At 42.3% G+C, this 21136-nt stretch overlaps 1 protein-coding gene across 3 annotated transcripts in view; it reads right to left on the reverse strand.

The window, feature by feature from the left end:
* TRABD (TraB domain containing) overlaps positions 1–21136 on the reverse strand; it is a 31694-nt gene that overhangs the window by 4744 nt on the left and 5814 nt on the right. For 2 of the 3 annotated variants that reach the window (XM_068669650.1, XM_068669651.1), the window contains exons 2-9: positions 16708–16770; positions 14552–14630; positions 11809–11975; positions 10771–10911; positions 5779–5889; positions 4735–4874; positions 2347–2519; positions 753–864 (exon numbers count right to left, since the gene is read on the reverse strand). In XM_068669650.1, the coding sequence (XP_068525751.1) occupies positions 753–864; positions 2347–2519; positions 4735–4874; positions 5779–5889; positions 10771–10911; positions 11809–11975; positions 14552–14630; positions 16708–16731 (947 nt within the window). In that variant the 5' untranslated portion in view covers positions 16732–16770. Of the gene's footprint in view, positions 1–752; positions 865–2346; positions 2520–4734; positions 4875–5778; positions 5890–10770; positions 10912–11808; positions 11976–12111; positions 12249–14551; positions 14631–16707; positions 16771–21136 lie in introns of those variants that run through there. The other variant, XM_068669652.1, reaches the window with a different exon arrangement.

Below are 21136 nucleotides of genomic sequence, written 5' to 3' on the forward strand. Positions count from 1 at the left end.
ACAGGAACACTGAGGTGCTTACATAAACACAGCAAATGGCTGTGATAAGATAAAGCACTAATATTTGAAAGGCTCTGCTATCCCAAACCACTGCAGACCGGTATTACCAGATCATACTATAACCCCTCCTACATTTCTGACGTGCTGACCTTTGTGGCTTTACAGGATACAGTCTGAACATTTTGGTTCTTTAGCTCTTTCTTTTATAGAGCACATCTATTTTAACAGCTACATTGGAGTGAGTTCTGCAGGTACGTGGCTTAGATCAGCCTGTGTTGAGCGTATTCATTAAAACTTACTATTCCTTTATATCCAGTCAAAAAGCAGGTGATAAGCAACAGCAATAATCTTGCCAGAACCCACAGTGCCTGGTGCAACAAAAGCTTTGAATCTCACAGTTTGTATTTATCTAAGCTAGACTGGAAGCCTCGTTTTGTCACCTTCTACAGATCTCATTTGAAGCCTCATTTGAAAAGCCTTACACGTGGATCAATAGGTTTTCTTCCTAAACAAGGGCATTTTCTCATCTTATTTCCCTCAATAGCCAACCAATTACATTCTTTTTTTCTTTGACAGTTCCTTTTCCTTTGCTGCACGCACAATTTGCACAGCAAGTCAGTGAGCTGACAGGGCAGGGAGTACAGTAGAGACATTTTTTTTAAGCCACAACAACCAAGAAAACCCCAAACCACTCACTGCAGACTTTCAGCAAGAGATGCTGTTGTGTCAGGACACAGGAAAGGACGACATACCTCATTATTTCCTGGATGTTCAAGTCAGAGTTCCAGTTCTTTTCAATTCCAGGTACGTGACCCATCCCAACCACACCAACTACAACAGCAGGGATGTATCTTCTAGGTTCAGCTAGGAAAGAAACAGAGACAATGGAATGCATCAGTAAAAGGATGAGTTTCCAGCTATAAACAAACAGGTAATAAGCAAGATTACAGAACAGCATTTTCTAAGCAGCAGGGGCTCCTCATCCTACATCTTAGCAGCCAGCCACCATCAGACCACTTCAACACAGGCCAGCGCTCGCTCTCACCTCTGCTACCAACAAGATTTCACAACAGCCAGTGAAGTTTAAGTGTTCTTTCTGAAAGTTTTGAGGTTGGTTCCTCTCCCAGTGGAAAAACTGGCACCATGTTACAGTGAAAATAATTAACAGAAAAGCTTCTAAATAACGCACAGCTTCTTAATAAAACCACCTCTGGCACTGCCTCATTTACTAAGAGACTGAGACAGAGGACTTATCAGATTATACACTTACACTATTGTCTTTTGTGGCCCCACCTTTTATTTCAAATCCTTTTACTGCATATAAAACCCCTTCGGTTTCACAGACATTCACTGAACAAGTGATCCAGAGACTTTGATCTTAAGGCAAACGTAAAGAAATTAAAAAGGCAAGTAAATTGCTATACAATTTTTGTGGCTCATGACCCACCAAGGACCAACAACTAAACAAATTTTTCAGTCTGCTCCTTAGATCGAGTGACTGAAGGCTTTCATGCCTACTTCAGCCACGCCACCTGCACTACCAGTGAATATTACAGCGTTTGGGGAAATCTCAGGAAGGCAGCACTGAAGTAATGCTAGACAAGGGAGGTGCAAGAACACAAATTCAATCCCCTCACTACTTTTGCAATCACAAGACAGTGCCAGAGGTCTGCACTGAAGTGATTAAAATCAGTAACTACTTGAGTATGTATATACACACACACACACAAATATATAAAGACAGGCATGTATATCTGAATAAAGGAGATGCAGATCACACATGGCAGCAAATTACTTCCAAAGGCTAGAGAAATAGAATTATTTCTTATGCTTACAACTCGCTGAAACATGCAGAGTCTGTATTTGTCATAGACTCAGGAGCTCCTAGGAGCCCAATTTATCATAAGCAAAGTATGATGAATGCTGAAATTAGAGATAATTAGTTTAGCAGGAAATCTGTGCCTGAGCAGCTATTGGTGACAGTGAATTTGGTGAGACAGTGAGACGGGGAACACATGCCTCGTCTGTCCCATGCTGTGCTGCAATACCAGATGCCTGCCTTTTGAAGAAATTGTCAGGCTAATCAGTGTTTTCCACTTTTCAATAGCATAATGAGAAAAGAACCATCATTTGGAGCCTATTGCTCTGTGGAATTTCTTTGCTTCTATAGGAGGTTGCAATAGGAGTAATGCGCCTTTTAACTTTTCGAGCAGCCTCAGCTTCTGTGACATGCATCTGTCTTGGATAAAACCACAGAACACCACAGATTTCCCAAGAACAACTGAAATTTGTCATAGCACACAAAAACCACATTGCTGGTTATGTTATCTGCTTTAAAACAATTACTTTCTGAAGCTCGAGGTAGTTCTATCTGCTTTGCTGCTTGCTTCAGCATGTAGGTCAAGTAAATATCTCGTTCAGAGACAATCGTTCGATGAAGATCAGGGAATTCTCCGATCATTTCTGCCATCATCTGCTCCAGCAAATCCTTCTGCTTGCATTTCTCCACATCATCTTTACTGAAAGAGAGGTAACTTTTCTCAGTATCGATGTCACACTCCCAAAGCCCAACACACACCAATAAATGAAGTGTTGCACACATTCACATAAACCCACGCTGGACAGTTGTCCTCTTCCAGAGCAAAGCAATCTGCACAGGCCTGCAAAGCTGGAGACTGATCAATGCCTCTGCAGCGAGGGCACAGGAAAGAAGGGAGGTCACCTGCCTTCAGGCACTTCAACCGAATATTCACCCTTCCCAGTTTAAAAAACTGACTGCTCAACTGAGCAAAAGCACCAGGGCTTCAAAGCACAGAGTTATCCCGGTGCCCCACTTCCACTGTATATTCATAAGCTTAAAAAAAGGCAACGCAGCACTCCTGAGGAAGCAGATCTGATCACTGAACGCACAGAGGCTCTATTTAAGGAACAAAACCACACGCTGTCAGGCACAGTCTGCGGGGATGGAAGGAGTTCTGCAGCCCTTCTGTCAGTTACAGCCTTCAGCAGGGAAGTAAAAGCTATTAATCAATTCCCTGAACGGAAGAATAGAAATGGGCAGGAAATAAGAACTGCGGGAGTGAATTTAATGAGCTTTTGTATTATTATTGTTATTATTTTACATAGGTGCTGTTAACCTTCTGTTTGCAGCCACAGCTGAGGTCCAGTCATGGTTTGTGGCACCAGGATCATCTGGTTTTGCATCACTCTCTACTCAAGAACGATGCCCAAACTTCTTTTTAATACACTTGGCATCAGAAGGTCCCACAAATGGCAGAGACAACTGAAGAAAGCCTTGCTAACTTTCAACAGACCACAGAAACTGACTGACACAAATCGGATTTTCAAGTACTCCATTTTCAGCAGAATCTCACGTTGATGGCTGAGTGAGCTTATCTACGCAACCACCCCCAGCAGCTTCCTAATTATAACCACCTCCCCTTCTCAACTCCTACCCACGTTACTTTTAAAATCATCGATGCTGCAAATCCACCAGTTGTACGGTAACAATTGGGGTGTTATGTTAAAGGTATAGTTAAGCACAATTATCTTATTTTTTCAGCTGAAAACTGAAATTACCTTGGGATGAATGAAAAATGTGAGAATTTGCTGAGAAATACATCCTCCAACGCCCCCCAGAAGCATGCAAATAGCTGCATGTTGGTATTAGTCTATTAATTAACAAAACTAACTGTAGTTAATGGATTGAAAGCTGGCCAAATATTTTACAGATGAGCGTAACAAGTATTTATAGGAAACAACAATTAAGTAAACGCTAAGGCTGGGAAACAGAAGACTCGATTGTCCTTACTACAGTTTGAGCCCTGGCCCAATTTCAAGTGGCTGAAAAAAACTGACATAGATTACTTTATGAGCTGCGTGGAGCTCCAGTCACAGGCACGGAGATCTAGGGACCACGTGCGCTGGGAACCCATTTCTGGCAAGCCTCCCACCACTGCAAGTCTGGTAGGAGCAGATGGAATTTAGGAGGACAGCTGTGCGTGTTCTCACCCAGCTCAAGCAAGTTATCTCACACCAACTTGCGTCCAGAAGCAAAGAGGAAGCAAACTTGGCACAGTGGTTTCTCGAAAGGGCAGAGGAAACCAAACAAAGCAAGAGAAGAGCCATCTGAGAACCATTACCCTAAGGCAAGAGTTCCTAACAGTGTCCCTTTATAAAGGTCATGTTCATTTAGAGTCAGACACATCGCCCACAAACTTAAAGGGTTTTCTCTTGTTCCCCGGCTCTGCTCAGACAGCAGATGATGTTGACTCAGTTCTCAAGCTGCCCTGATCCAGATGTGACTTAGCACAACAGGCCCAAGTCCTCTGGAAAACCTAAGGCAGTTGAAGTGAACATCCTGAGGCCCTCCTTTCTCTTACAATATCCACACAGTAGTACTGGGAAAAGCTTTAATTTCAGCATTAAAAAATATATTTAAAAAATATTTTTAGTTATTATTCAATTATACACAGCACTGGATCTTTACTTCAGTATGATCCACAACCTGGACGTAATGTATCCAAATACCACTACACAAAGAGGTAACAGGATCAGAAAGCCATCTTTCTTTTAAATAACCTGGATTTCTGACATGTAGTTCATGTATTTATCTACCTCACTAATTTAAGGTTTTCCCACATCAGGTTGCGTACCAAGACCTTTGAGCTCCTACCAAGTCACACTGCAGAGCTGACCAATTCTCTGACAAACACATGGGATGTTTATTCATACCTGATTGGGTCAGATAAGAAGCAAAGGCCCCAAGCAAGCTTGACTTTCTGCCAGAAAGAAAGTGCAGCAATTGCTCTCTTAAACGTAACAGGGATGGGTCTGTCTCCAAGATGAAATTTACAGAAAGGGACTTTACTAGCCTGGAAGAGAAGATATAAATTAGTAGTCAAGCTGTACTGAAGGCATGGTACATTGGTACTGAGATAATGTTCATGTTATTACGTGATTTACCTTAAAAAAAGAACAAGTAGTGTCATACTTAAGAAATATTTTGGCTTTTCAGTAAATAAACTTTTCAATATACTCCTTCATAAGGGAATACATCAGCTAAAAGATGCAGTAGGTGTTACAGGAAAAAATGTTAAGCTGTAATTGCCTTTTTCATATGATGGGGCTCAATATCTTTTCAGGTCTGAATAAAGTCCAAGGTAAAATGATTTTGGATGTTTTGCTTTCAACCAGGTTTGTGATCCCATCAAATCTTATCACTTTGTCATGATACAATACATTCAAGAAGGAGCTTATGAAACAAAAACTGGTGCTGGGTACCAGATGGCAATGCCAGGTGAGCCTTTGCTGTAGCTGAGGCTGACAAATTTTAGCACAGCAGAGAACTTCTTGGAAGATCTTTACTAAGCATACCTGTTTAAAAATCTCATACACACTTCTGAAGAGGATAGAGCAATAAATCTTTCTGGATGAATTAGAGTAAGTTTTCATTTACTAAAATGAAACCACAAAACGGTATGACCAGCATCCATATCCCAAATTCAAAAATAGTTATCCAAGAGAAACAAAAACTGAAACAAATACCATCAGAAACATCACTTATCATTTAGTCTTTTTGGAGTCGTTTTCATGTCAGTTAGGGCTGTGAACCTTTGAGTATACTTTGAAGCTGAAGATGGTTTTTACCACTTCACAGACTTCAGCAAAAGTACAGCCAGAGTGCTCCTTTCTAGTCATTGAAAATGCCTTTATTTACTGACTCTGAGAGCAAAAGGCCAGGAATTTGACCTCGGAAAACCCATTTCAATTTCACACCTCTTTGAAAGCCTCCCTGAATTCTCCTCCTGGGGCCATTCCCAGCTGTTCTGTGATGTGAGCAGACACTTTCAGAAGCAGCATTTGCATCAATCCAGACATGACTCCATTCTGGCAAAAAAAAAAAAAAAAAAAAAAGAGAAAAACGTTAAAAAGAAATACCAACATACTGCGTGGATTTCTTAGAATAACATACTGTTCAGTCATGAAAACATTAAATATCTTAGTGAAGAATAGACACTGAAGCTACTTTTTGGAACAAATTCACTGATCAATATCACTCTTTTGTTTCAGCTTCTATCAGTTGTAAAGTGGCTTTTCACTGGAGTGTGCAGCCAGACTATCCTCCCTTTCAATAACTAAAAAAAGGATGGGAAAGGACAGGAGAGCAGCCAGATTCTTCAGTTTACATTCATTCTACCTGATAGAAGAAAGTGTCTGAATGGCAGAACAGCTCATACACTGCATTTATTTTTTCTTGATCTGGTTACAAGAAAAAAAAAAGTCAAAGCACATTCCATTGAACACACAACAAATGCAGTTGCCTTAGAGAGATACTGAGAGGGAAATAGTGGTCTAATCATAAACACTTCCACAATCCCAGTGAAGCACTGGGCTGAACACTAGTTAGGTTAACAGCTGTAGGAACAAAGAAAATTCAGGGTTGTGCAAGAATCTGATGCACACGAAACCTCAGAAGGAAAACCTCAGTGCTGGGTCTGATGCACTCCCACGAGCACACTGGAGGCTCCTCCTTGCACAAAGAGTCCATTATAGAGACTTAAAATCCAGATTAAAGTCAGAGTTCTTTATTGAAGATGAGGAAGAATTTCCTACGTACATTTAAACAAAATTTCCCTTTCCTAGCCCTTCAAACAGGGACAAAAACACCCCTGGAAATCCACCCAGAGCTGTCCTGCACCAGTTGTTCTTATGACAAAGATCGAGTGGCTGAGTTTTGCCTGTCTCCAAGAGCACCCCATCCCCTGTTACACACCTCCTGCAATTTGGCATCAGCCCGTACCACTACCAAAAGGTGCACGTCCCCCTACCTTGCTATAGTTTAATTTTATGCTCTATCAGCAGCTTCATGTGACTAAAGCTGAGGTTACATAGGGCAGTTTGAGTGAACAAGACTGCCTGAAGTTACCAGGGGAAGGTCCTGGTCTCCCCTCCCTGCTGCCACGGACATGCTCTAACAACCCACCCAGCGCGAGCTTTGATGCTTGTGCAACCTCTCCCCGAGTCGTAGGCAGCTCCTGCAGATAAGCAGATTCGGGAGTCACCAAGGACCAGAACTGGCAGGAGAGAGCAGCTGTTTTCAAAGCCAGTTGTGCAGCTGCTTCCCCACCAAACGAATAAGCTAAGCAGAAAAGCAGGGCACTGGGCTCCTGGGGAGGGACAAGAAGAAAGAGAGCAGGGAAAAGAAAGGTCTTCAGCATCCTCGAGACTGAGAAGAGTCTGGGAGACAGATTTCCAGAAGTTCAGAAAAAACAGCTCAAAGAAAACGAAGAAAATGCAACCTGAGGTCATTTGTGGGCTCTCACACCCTTCAGGATCAGATTTTTGAAGTCTGCATTTTATCCAGCAATGGCTAACAAAGGGCTGTGTCTCTGAAGTGTGTCTGAGCCGTTCCTGCTCTTAACCTGCACAAGACCCAGTGCCTGCCACATTTGCTCAGCATCACCGAGATAAGAGGTGACAGGCAGCTGCACGGAGCAACAACCAGCACCAACCGGCCAGGAAGTGCTGGGGATAAAGAGCAAAATGCAGGAACAACACCGGGAGCAAAACACCGAGAGGTTATTACCAATACCAGATTATTCCACGCCTGATAAAGGGAAGATGACTGCAGGAGAGCAATAAATCCTGCGTGGCTGGCACCCACAGCTCACAGGTTAGCTGCGACAGCCATAAACACAAAGCAGTGCACACATGGAAGGAAACGGCTGCTCAGGCAGAGGAATGCCGAGCTGTTAGCACACAGGGCAGAGAACGAAATACCAATTTTATCAGCCTGACATTCCACAGTCAGAAAGCAAGAAAAATGAGAGGGATTATCAGGAAAGGAAAAAAACAGAAACGTGCTACTGTACCATCGTAGCTGGACTTGTGCCTTGAGGACAAAATATGTGAACTAGTAAAGTGCAAAAGAAATACCAAGCGTAGGGGAAGAGGTCAAACACTGCACACTCCTGAGCTCTGGGGACAGATGAGCAAGCAAGGTAAGAGCAGAGCTGACACCATGACTAGATCGGGGACAGTTAGCACAATGGGAGAACTGGAATACCCTGGCAAAGTGTGACTGCAGGTTCTGATGCTTTTCTCCAGGCATCTGCTATTGGCAACTGTCAGAGGCCTCCTGGAGGACACAAACCTTCCCTCGGGTGCAGCGCAGCCACGCTCCCGCTGTTATGGAGAGCACAGCCTGAGGAGCGGGGCTTGCAGCTACCCTGACTCTGTGACAAGTTACAGATCCAACACTGACTGCAGAACTGCAGGCAGGAACAAGCAGCGTGTATTTTAGACCTCAGGATTTCTTCTTTACGAAAAAAAACAAAGAAAACCAACACTAAATGGCACGGATGCAGCCCTATACAAACACAGCCTGGCTATGTGGAAACTAACTGGTTTCCCTGCTGCTGCAAATCCACTGGAGGTTAGACTTCAGGCACAAGCTACTGCAGCCCACGTGGGTCTGTATGAATATACTCTTCACCTACCAACTCCCAGTATATTTTATTTAACAGCTAATCCTGTAGGTTACCTAAGCACAGAGGGATGCATTATGCTGTGCAAGAGTTTTTTCACTGGCCAGAAACACAATAAAAATCACTATGATACATTCCTGCAGAGGTAACTTGTCCTAAAGGAGTAGGTTAAAAAAAAAAACAAGTCAGGTTGATCTAAGAGTTTGGCAAAGAAGAACAAGGGCTGGTGGCAGCAGAGAATAAGGTTTCCCACCTCCTCCTTTGTGCCAGGACCAGCAGACAGCCACGTAGGGACACAGAGCTAAACAGCAAGCCTTATTCAGGCTGCCATGTGCTCCTGGGAGCTCTGCTGTGGACACAGGAAAGCAGAAACATGAAGCTGGGGGGTAGGGATGACAAAACCAGCCCTACCAGTTCGATTTAAGCCACCTGTTACTCTGCAGTTCAGGTGATCCACATCTGAGCCAGAGCCCAGTCTGCACTAGGTTGCTTTAATGGAAAGCAAACAGGTGGCTCTCTGCAAACCCCAGGAAGGGTTTTGAAATCGGAGGTGGGGCTGGAGGGAGGCTCTTTTTAACCCACAGCACTTGTTGGATAAGCTGTGAATACCAGAGATCCACGGCAAGCCTGCAAGTTGCATCTTAACAGTCTGCCCATTTTCAAACTTCAATTATGACTAATAAATGTGATTTTACTGCTTAAAGTTTATACAGTTATAAAAAGATACTGTATTCTTCTACTGATTTGGTACTCCAGGATGAGCATAATGAGCAGTTTTGACTTCTGGTGTAACTTCTGGGTCTTGATAAGTTTTTATTTGTTAACCTGTTACTATTTGCACTATCCCTTGTGAGGAAAGACATTAAGATTGAGCTGTGACAACAGGGGAAGGATCCTTGTGTTATTCTCTGGTTTTGGAGCCAACACAGCCTGCGGTTCCTACTGGCTGCACAGAGGATCACTTCCAGTCCTGGTAGGAACTCCTACTTACAAAGCTGCCATCATGAATTTACAACAGAGAAGAAGTCTGCTATTTTATTTCTGTTGCCCTTTTCCTCTTAACAGAGGAAAAAACAACTTAATACAGCACAAACTGCATTTAGCTTTGACTAAAAATAAAAAAAGCTTCCATGCTTGTTTACCAGGTCAAAATATCCTCGACTACGCTGCTCTGATTGTTGTGAAGACACATTATTTTGGTTACACGCATCAAACCCCTCCACTTTCCCCCAAATAAACAGATGGATGCAATAATTCCTGCAACATGCAAGAGTTTTGCAATCTTCTAGCCTTTGATGGAACATAAGGAAAGAAAACAGGAAATGCACATTATTGCCTAACTGTGTGAGTCAGAGAGACTGCACTGAAACACTACGTGCATGTACACAAACAGAAACACATTAAACACAGCACACTTGTCCCCAGCCACTCCACACACTTCCTACATGGAAGAATTATATTCCCACAAGAGCTGCAATCCTGAAAGTTTCCCAATGACATCAATAAAAATAATCTATGAACTTGTTCATTCAAATGGGCACTGGAAAAAACTTTTGACTGGCCCAGATACTACCATTCCACCCAAACATCCCATCACCACTTTAAAATCAGCTTTGTGTTACAATTACTTAAATACAAGCTAATGATGTGAAACTGAGAGCTACAGGACAAAACTTGTTTTGCACTCCCCCATCCAAAACAGCGCCAAACTGCCAGACCAGCTGCAGTTTGAAGGATAATAATCTACTCTTTGCTGCCCAGCTTTTCCAAAAGTCTTTGTCAAGACCTACAGGCAATGAGGAACCGCTCAGAAAATGAGTGGAATGGAATTAATAAAAAGACACAAAGAGAAATACACTAAGGTGGAGGAATGAAACTAACTAGACCCCTGCAGACAGTATCAACATTAAGTGCTCATTGTGATACAGTTGCAGATCGCAGGGGTAGCAGCCCTATTTAAATGAACCAGTGGAACTCTACAATTAAATACTTAAATTTATGTCCTGGGAGCAGAACAACTGTTAAACACAGAAGAGTCCTCCTGAGGTCAGCACTTGGCCATATGATCCTGTGGTGCAACCTAAGCCTTCAACATTTGAGCTAAAGACAAAGCACCACACCTAACTTTGCCAGAGTCATGGTACCCTCTAGGTGGTAAGCGAACTTCTGGGTTCACCCTGGTGAGCACCATTAGGCTCCCAACTGGTGGGAAGTGTTTTTAGTTATGCCTTGACAAATCACTCTTAGCACAAACCTTTAATTCTCACTGCGGGACCCATACCTGCTTTATAGCTTGTTGCAGTTTTTCCAGATTTATTTCTTTGGCTTCTTTTAGCAATGTCCTTTCATCCATCTTTAACATGGAAACTCTGTACTGGCACAGCTCCACCACAACCACATCAGGCTGCACTTCTTGTATTGTCTGAAAAAGATGATTTCATTTACACCAATTTAGGAAAGATTAAAGAGAAGTACAGCCAATATAGATATTTTCATGAGGAAAAAGGACCTAAAAGCACATTCCAACAATTATTTTCAATTAAATAGCAATGAAAGGGTAAGACTCCACCAAATAGCTATTTATTAAGACAAACAAAGGAAGAAAATAAGTGAATTGATTTAGCTACTGGATGTTTTGGGACAAAAATAGGGAGAAAAAAAATATTCTGGGGAAAAAATAGATCAAGATGTCCAGCTTTTTTCTTTCACGTTAGAAAAGTCACTTTTGTTTGTGACCAATTGCAATCTGATTTAGAACAAGCTTTGTAAGAGCCAGAGTTGATGGTTCTGGCACAGGATTCCTCTCCTTCTGGCACCCCAGAGAATAAAGCCAGTCTAAACTGCAGACGTTGCATGAGGTGCAGTATGAAATAGCTCCTACTTTTACTAGTGCTTCAGAGCTACTTGTACATTGGACTCCATTCTCACATTTTGGGCAGCACGGTTTCACAACTCATTATACATCCCATGCACAAAGAAGCTGAGAACTCCTTTCTGTTCTAGGCTTTGCATCCTCTTGGCACACTCCCATCACAGTAAGCATGCAGACACACTGCTGGTGTTATTCCATATTCTTTAGAGGACAAAAATAAAGGGATTGGAGAGCAATGTATTGCATAAAAAAATTGAGATGATACAGGTATCTTTTAGTTCATCCCACCATGCTGTCAGCCCTCCAACACCTACTTTGAGAAACAAAACCTGAAGCTTGCAAAAAAACAAGTCAGAGAGCTGGACTTTGCTCTGCTTTGTGACATACTTCACGATAAGTTAACAGCATTAACGCCATGCTGCTAAAAGGCTCCCACTTCCTACCTACCTTCACTACGTCCTTTTTGCTGCTGTCACTGAAGTGGGCTGTTCCAACCACATACACTTTAGAACCGTCCTCAGTGTCGAGCTCAGTCACAGTGCTTGGTAAAGAAGGTTTTTTCTGCCTCTTCTTCATCTTCATCTCCAGAAGGATTTTAAATGCCTCTGCATCAGCTAGAAAGGGCAAGAAAAAAAAAAAAGAAAAGCGCACATGACTATGAAATGAAGGTAAAAAAGACCGAAAATAAAAATGTCACCACTAAACAGCAGAGCAGAGCTAAAAGGCCATGATTTACCGCTGTAATCTTACATTCAATTCTGAGGCTACATCATTGAGAGTGCCACCACTGGAGAGGCTGCCTCCAAGCATGGGTCTCAGTCCAGGTTTCCTACCCTGTGGACACTGGGACAGGTTGTCCACGCAGTTCAGTAAGGGAAAGAGAGAAGCTGTGTGGCAGGTGAGGTGGATAGAGAAGCAAAGAATACTTAGAAAAGGTATACACCAGATCGGGAAAAAAAAAAAGCATTTCTTAAATTCTAGAACAAAAACGTTCCCTTTCATAATTTTATCTGTATAAACAACAGCAATATATTTATACTGATACAAATATGCTGGTAAAGTCACCTGTACGTACTGGATGGAGCATGTAGGATATCTTCCAGTACCACTCCTAGCCTTAGCCTTTAGCCAGGGATCAGCATACAATTGGAAATTAAACCTTAACAGGCATTTGGGTGAGGAAATCAGTGGTTCTTCTCTGGTGTCAACAACAAACTGATTAAGACCAAAATGGTACAACACGAATTCAGGCCATCTGTAAAAAGCTTGCAGCAGAAAACTGGAAGATCTATCGATTCCATCACAGTTGCTTGTGAAATGCCAGAAAGCCCAATCAGCTGAGATGGAGAAGCTTCAATTTTACATCAGTGGAAAATACAGTTAACTTTGTGTGAGTTTTCTTTAAGTTTCAATGAAACTTAAATAAAAAAAAAAGTATCAAATAGGAAAATAGAGTTTTGTTTCCAACCAACTCTGCAGCAAGCTGCTGCAGAAGTTAGCTGAGGTTTGAAAGGGCAGAATCTAGGAACAGGATCACAGTCCCAGCAGAAAAAGGTCAGCAAGCAGTTTACAGGTGGGATGAGAAAGACAGAGAAAATTACAGCCTCCCACGACATATTCTTTCTTTTCATGACTCTGCAGGACAGATCTGGGGCAACATGAGCACACCAAATACTTATCTCACAGGACTTTATGTCAAAACCAAACCAAACCAGAACAAAAGCAACCCTCCAACGTCCTTTCAGTTAGCATTTTAGCAGCCTACTACTTCCTGGTCAATACCCAAGAACATGGTGTGTTGCAGTCAGTATGGTCTGATCGAAGACCATGTTGCTGCCAAAGCAGATGGTGATGCTAAGGAGGCGGTGGGGAAGACATGACTGTAAAAGGAAGGAGAAGGGGTAAGGCCATTGCATTTGTAGCACTCCCAGTCACACAGTCATAAAAGCAGCTGTTTAGAGCAACCAAAATCTCCCTAATCAAATTGCCTGTCTCCCACAGCAGTCAAAAGAGGGTATCTGTGGAAGAGTAAGAACCAGGGAAGTATGCACGATACTTTCTCCAAATACCTAGCCTCCAGCCACTTATGGTTCAGATTCCCTGAGCTGGAAGGGGTTTCTACATATTCAGTAACCCTTAAAGGACTTCCTTTCCTGTTAAGTTTTCCAGCCTCATACATATATTCAGAACCAGACTGAAATACGTTTCATGTGAAGAAAAACCATTACAACAGTGAGGTAACGGATGTTATCAGTGAGGATATATTCAAGGAAAACATTCTCAGGAGCAGCTACAGTTTTTTATGAAACCAAACTCTATATATAGAGGAAAAAAAGCAACATAAATTAATTTGCTTCTTTAGGTCTGAGTGCCTTTCCCATAGCTTTACTTAAGGCTCTGTTCGCTCCCATGATTTTCTTCTCCAATCTGTAGTCCCAAGGGATTATTCAGCAACTTCAGCATTATAATAATGCTGCACGCTAATTTGCCCTAAGGTGGTTCTTCGCCTGTTATTTGCCAGAAAGCACAATCTGAATGTTCCTATTGTTCAGAAATGAAGACTGTATATATTAATGTCACAACATTATATCAATAAAGACAAAGCAAATCCTAAGCAGCCTTTATTTTTTCCTCCTGAGAGAGGAATGTCTGTTATTATCTGATCCTAATCACTAAAAGGTAAAAGACTGATACCCCTCCCGGGCTTTACAAGACAGTTTTGGCTGGAATACTTCTATTCACACGTCCTGCAGGCTTGGCCTTCATATCAAAAAATTACCGTGTTGGAACAGGCAAAGGGTTCCATCTGTAACAGCTGATTCCACCTTGTAACACTGGATGACAGAACATTGAATCAAACACGGACTTATCTATCTTTGGCTCACAGAGCAAAGACCAAGCTTAAAACAATAAATTAACATCTCCCTTAAATAAAAAAATGATTTGACTTTTATTTTTGAAAGCATGGGAACAGCGAACTGACCATCAATATAGTAGGTCATTGCTCTTTTCAAATTTGTTTTTTTATGCATGATTTGTAGAAAGGCCCAGTCAAACAGATTAAGTCATATATGACCTCTTTCATGTCACCCTTTTGCACTAAGAGCCACTAGGTAAGGAAAAGGCAGGGACATTTAGCTGAACACACTCCCCGTGTGGCACACCCTCCCCAGTCAAACCAGAAACATACAGATATTCTGCGATACACTTGACGTTTCCTTTGGTCCATCTTCTGGTGCGTCAGAGGAGGACATTGGATCTGCAGCAGCCTGTATAAGACAAAGTCAAAAGGAAGCTGGGAATTATAATGAAATGTTTTAATACATTTTTTCCCTTGTGGGTTTGCTTGATTTGAACCTACATACAATATTCAAGCAGCTAAATAATTTAAGCAGTCTCAACAGTGCAAAACATTTGTGGTTTTACAACTGTTTTTCTCCTAGCTACGTAAATATGAGAGAGTATTTATACCTGACACGGAATTAAAAAAACTGACTCTACAATAAAAGGAACAAATTTATCTCTAAATGTACTATAGTTTTGTGCTTTGGAAATCAGAATGTGCCCTGACAACACCATTTCTACTTATCAAAAGGCATATTTGACTTAACTACCAACCAGTCAGCATTCCTTTTGTTAGTCTTGACAGATTAATCAGCTCTCAATACACACTTGCATTCAAGAGAAGTCTGCCCAAGTATTTTAACATGTGGGCCCAACCTTAGAGATTCTGGCCCTATACTGACTTTCACGCACATCAGAAATGAGAAAGATTAGAAATTAAGCATCTGCATATTTTTCCTCCCTACAGGACAAGACAGTAGTTGAAAACACTTCCAAAGACCAACATTAAAATGCTATCCCTAGAAGTACACGCCAGGTCTTTAACTAGCAAAGCCAGTCTTATCTGTAACTAACGTGCAATTTTTAAACCCCTTGCGCAGAATTCCAACAATTCAGCCTGTGTCACCCAAGCTGGAGAAGCAGATAGCGCAGGAAAAGACTTCAGAATCAAAGAAAGCTCAACTATAAGCTATCATTAGGCAACTGCATTAATTCTAAGCTGAATCAAGATGATTACCAGGAGAATTTGGAGTTCCTTAACAACATTAAGTCAAGAAGTTAGTGACAGCAGGTGAATCCATAATGAATGAAGTACTTTCCAAATGAAAGGCAGTGTTTGCAAGCCAGCAAGCAGGTGGCCAGACTCTCCCAAAGGATGTCAACTTTTTAGTGGGAATGACTGTTTTCATTAACTTTGTACTTAACCTGGTCAGTTTTAAAACAGGAGTCTACAAAGCACATCCAATTGCTGAAGGCTTTCAGCAAGGGCACTTTCTTCTTATATTCTATTGTGTTAGACAGCAGTTTTCAGATAATGAATTCTACTTGTCTTACCATGGCCCCACTGAAGGTAACGCAGAATTTGTTATTGCATTTCATGGAGTAACCAAAAAGTACATCTCTACAGTACAAAGTTTAAAACATTCACAGCAACACATTACCCTTTCACTACAAAGCAATGTCTGTTCATGGACAACTGCAAATTGCAGTTACACTCACAGATCTAATTTAACACCAGCTCAGATTCTGATCACAACATATGGCTCGACTCTAATGCTTGCATACCTAACTTTAGTCACAAAAATATTGTAAAAAATATATCAATATAACATATGGAATTAACTCTGCCGCTTGTGCTGGCTTTGTCATCATAACAACAGTGGAGTGGAAAAAACATTAAGGACCCCATTAGGAGTCTGCCTTTCACCCACCCAATTTTTAATTAATTAATTAATTTATTTATTTATTTTTAAAGTTAACACATGAAACTACATTCTTATATTTTGTAGCAAAAAAAAATTCCTAAACTTCACCTACTACACCAGAAAAAGGTTTTGAGATGGCATAGATATGAAAGAAGAGGAACAGAACATGTAGAAAGAAGCACTTGAGTTTACTTGGCAAGGCACTTAAACCTTGTACAGTAAGATTATTTATATACAGTCAAGTTGTGTAATTTAATCACAAAAGATGTCTTTTCTCAAAAAGATTTAAACAAATAGGCTAGCCTGTTTTGTGCCATGCTTCACTTACAAGTAAATTAACACAGAAGGCCTTTTCTAACTCTTGCAACTGTAGAGAAAAGGACCCTAAAAAGAAGAATGTAAATGTGGCAAAACAATAGCATTGAACCCTTCACCCCTGTTCTTAAAATAGTGTCACATCAGTTGTCTGGATCCCTGACTTTGTAAGCCTTCCCAAAGCATGAACAGGACTGATTCAGAGTCTCGACCTTTCCTTCAATTATATCAAGAAGAAAACCCCTTTAATTCCAATACCTACCTCAGGCTGTTGCTCCTCTTGCATCCCTAGACTGCAGACTTATTTTCACCAACCTCACAAGAACTGTAAAGAGTAAAACGGATGAGAATTAAAAATTGATTACAAGACCCAAAATATTCATTTAAGAATTGGGAAGAGAGTGGGGTGGGAAGCAAAGGCATTTCTATAAACTCTCTGACAGAAGCTGAAAAGCAACAAACTGAAGATGTTTCAAAATCTGTCAGAAGTCACCTTTTCAACACTGCTGGGAAAAAAAAAAAAGTCAGTAAAGCTGAATTGTCTTATTAATCCAATTTTTGAGTTGGCCCTAAAACCAGAACACCGCCCTGTTTTTCCACACATACTGAGAACACTTGGAATAAGAATGAATTTCATGGGAACTCAGAATTTGCTTTTTTTGCTGTCCTAGATTCTGCAGAGATGCCCTTTTCCTCCAATTCATTCTTAAGCAATCAAAAACACGGGGTGGCTGTCAACAAAACGTTTCAGCAAAAGCAAAAACCTTGGTCAGCCAGGTCAGTAGTTCAGCCTCATCCAAATGAACTGTGTTAAGACAGCTCTTAGGTGAATTTTAGGAATCATCTGTATTTCACTGCTGCAAGGAATAGGAAAGCAGTCAGCCTTAATACTCAACTCGGAAGCCACACACATTATTATCTGGTCTGTGTCACGTTATCACATACGAGTTTACAAATACATCAGAGCCAGAACATCAGAGAGAGCATGGCTATGTGAAAAACACCAGAAATCCCATTTTCAAACCCTTAGTGAATAGTTTCCATTCTTTGTTTCAAGACTCATTCCTCCACACGTTCTTCAAGTTCAGAAGTTACCCCTGAAGCTGGCAAAGCACTGCGGTTTGACTTTGATGGTATCCTAAGGGAATTGCACAAGATGCTGAACTTCTGCTCAGTGCTCATTCTGCTTATTCTCACAGCTAATCTGCTAATAATCTAAGCATTTGTGGAAAAAAATGACACCACAGCTTTCTGGATTACCTCCCTCTTACCTGTTCTGTACACACGAACGGCGTTTTGCTACCCAACAGACCAATTTTGCTGCACATGCTGGGCAGCCTCGTGCACACCAGTGACACCTTGCAAGGTTTTATTAGATTTCCCACCTTCCCTGCTCTCTCTGCCTGTAAAGAGAATGAGCAGCACCTCTCCAAGACATCTGGTCCTTCCTCCTGCACGTGCATCTCAGGGATGGTCAAGCAGAGAGCAGTTCTGGCCAGCAAATCGGGACAACACATTTATAGCCCTGCTCTGAGGAGCAAAGGGACAAGTTCAACTCCTGCCCTGTGCACAGGTAGGAGGAAAGCTGCCTGGTACCCAGGCAGCTGCATTTTCTAGCATACAAACATGGTAGCAAAAGCCTCCCCTTCCCCAAATCCAAGAGGTTTGCTGAGTCTGATCAGTGTTCTCCGCCCTGGTTTCTTTCTAGTCTTGATTTTGAAGCAAGTTCCATTGCTTTCTAGCTTCGCTTAAAAAATGCTTCTCTAGAAAGAGCATTTGGCTGGAGAGCTAGCTGCGTGCACGTGTAATTCAGACAGCTGGCACATCTCTACATGGTACAGAGAGGCTTCAACAATTCACACCTTCACATTGCCCATACTAGTGGTCACCAGCAAACTGGAGACCACAGATGCAAAGGAGATGAGAAACCCAGAGTGACCAAAAACCTGGCTTTGCACACTCTTCGGAGCAAAATCTCTGAGAAATCCAGCAGAGCTCCATGTCCTGAGCAAGCAACAACTGCAGATAGCTCTTGAGCTGTGAAGTAAGTACCTTGTAAAAACAAAAGCTGCACAGTCCAAAAGGTTTGGTAACACACCATTTATTCAAAGCATGGAAGAACCCTGCACAGGCAGCATTAAGACATTTTCTTCAACTGCCCTATCGCTTTTGCTACAAAGCGCTGTGTAAGTTTAACCCTGTGACCTTGCCTTCCCCCTTTCTAAAGGGTCAATTGCAGGAAAGCTGGATGTCAGAGCAAGCTGAAATGGTGGGTGAAGCCAAGTTGCTCTTTCCTCTGTGAGCATTTTCACACTTTGTGCCCTGCAGACAGCTCTGCACAGGCACAGCAATGGGGCCCGTGGCCCGGACAGGCACAGGCCCGCCCACTGCCGCCACTATGGGCTGAGGTGAACCCAGAGCCTGTCCAGTCTCTGCTGGACCAGTTTAACCATTCCTGGACTTGTGCAGCAAACCAAACTGGACAGACACGACTTTCCTTTTCCCATCCTCAGGGGATTTTAAGCTGTGGTGGCCAAATACCTGTGCAAACAGCTGTGGCAGCAGAACTGAAGGAGCCACACATAGCAGAGGTTTGCTGAAGCCAATGCTGTCCTCTGACCAAAAAATGTACGTCCAACCATATCACTTCAGGGTGCACTTTGAAACCCAGCCTTGTACTTGGCTCTTAGTTGATTTACACACAAAATACTGAAGTGTTTTTCTGTCAGTGGATTAGAGGACCCTAAGCACAAACTGAAGTTCAGGCTTGGTTGAAGGCCTACCTCAGTACAAAAACGTGCCTCTTATTGACAGCAGTGCTGTTAAAAATAGTAAAGTGCAAGTTTCAGTTGAAGAATAAACTTCTACACAGAAGCACCAAGTGATTTTCCACCCAGTGAGTGACATTTTAGAAAGCCTCGCCCTGCTGTCACCACAGGTTAAGTGATGCATATAGTACTGGAAAGCGTGCTTCTCTGCACTTACTCATGACAATTAACACTTTTTTTTTTTTTTTTTTTTACCTGAAACACGCAACCTGTGGAGAGAGCAAAGCCGGTCAGCATGTTCCCAGCTCCACCATAACGGGGTTCTGGCCTCCGCAAGGAACCCACGGCACAGGGCCATGAGGGGCAGAGGGCGACTGGTCCAGCCACACGGACAGGCGAGCCTCTCACCACTTTCTTCTAGCAGGTTCTTAGGTGCTTAGACCTGCTTCACCTTCTACTGGAGGTGGAGTTTTCCACACAGAAGACCTGTTCCTGATCTCCCTGCCTCAGGACATGCTCAGGAATTCAGGTTACTCAGTTAACATGAAGAAAATTCCTACAACCGGCTGGTGACAGCAAACTGAGCTAACAACTGCCATGAAAATCAGTGTGCTCAAGCTCTTGCTTGGTGTGAGCCACGAAAGGTACAAAACACCTGAGCACCAGGGTACAGACACAGCCAGGTACTGAGCTGGCCACCACCCTCAGCAACATATCAGAGGAAACAGGCACGTTCTGGAATCTACTCCGCTACCTCGGGCTCCAGGCTGACCTGGCTCACCCACGTGGAAAACCCACCATCCTCTCCATATTTGGAAGAGATATCTGCATCCCACAGTACTTGAGATATTAATACCGAAACCTCTGAGAAAGGACTAAATGTACCCTGCTGTTACAGACAGAAGGAACTGAAGCATGTGAATCTGTAAGCACTTCCTCCCACCGTGTCCGACAGCAAGAGAAAGGGTGCTGATTCACATCAAATCCTGGCAAACATCTGGAAAAACAAAATTTGAGCATTTCCAAGTCATTTTGAGCTTGATTTTTCAACCTCATAGCTTATTTACTTATTTCAAAATTCAGCTATTCTTATTTCTTTAGGAAGTTAACCAGGCAGCGCCTGTTTGTCAGTGCTTGCTAACCCAGAGGAGGATTTTAAACGAATGTGGCAGGGAGGTACGAGTCTCGGTTGTGATGAGGGATGTCTGCACAGCACCAGGGGAAAAAAAAAAAAAAAAAAAAAAAAAAAAAAGAAAAAAAAAAAAAAAAGACTACCAAAGTTTAGGGGTAAGGGGTGGAAGGGGTGTAAAAGAGGAAGTGGGCAGAACCTGCCAGGCAACAGAAGCAAACTCAACCGCAGGTTGTAAAGCCATAGGCAAAATAAGCTCTTTGGACAATTCTTTATTGTGTTCCCTAATACATATACCACAAGATCTCAACCTCAAGTTCCTCTGCTTACCGTAGGATTTGGCAGGGACATGCAAAACTAATCAAAACCTTCTCCTCCAGCTACTTCAAAGGCCTGTACGGCACCTTCATCAGATAAGTCACACACTGAAAATCTTAGTGATGGTGCATTTCTTTCAGACAGAGAGGCAGATGTAGCTCCTAGGCACTCCTAAAGATCAGAGATTACAAAGTATTTCTGTTCTCTTATCTACCAGGAGACTGCCTTATCCCGGAATGACTCCCGTTGACAGTGCCACCAAGAAAATTCCTGGAGCCAGAAGAAAGAAAACAGAGCCTGACCTGGAGCCTTCTGAAGCAGCAAGTCCGGGTTTTGCCTCTGCAGTTTTCCTGAAAGGACTATTTGATGATTGAACCCCGATTCAGCCACCTTCTGCCCCCTCCAGCAAGTGGTATTCTTGTGCTTGTTTCACCTTTGCTAGCCCCAGGGGCTCTCTGTTCACTGGGTGATTAAAA

The sequence above is a fragment of the Anas acuta genome, chromosome 1 (genome assembly GCF_963932015.1).
Source record: "Anas acuta chromosome 1, bAnaAcu1.1, whole genome shotgun sequence".
Lineage (NCBI taxonomy): Eukaryota > Metazoa > Chordata > Aves > Anseriformes > Anatidae > Anas > Anas acuta.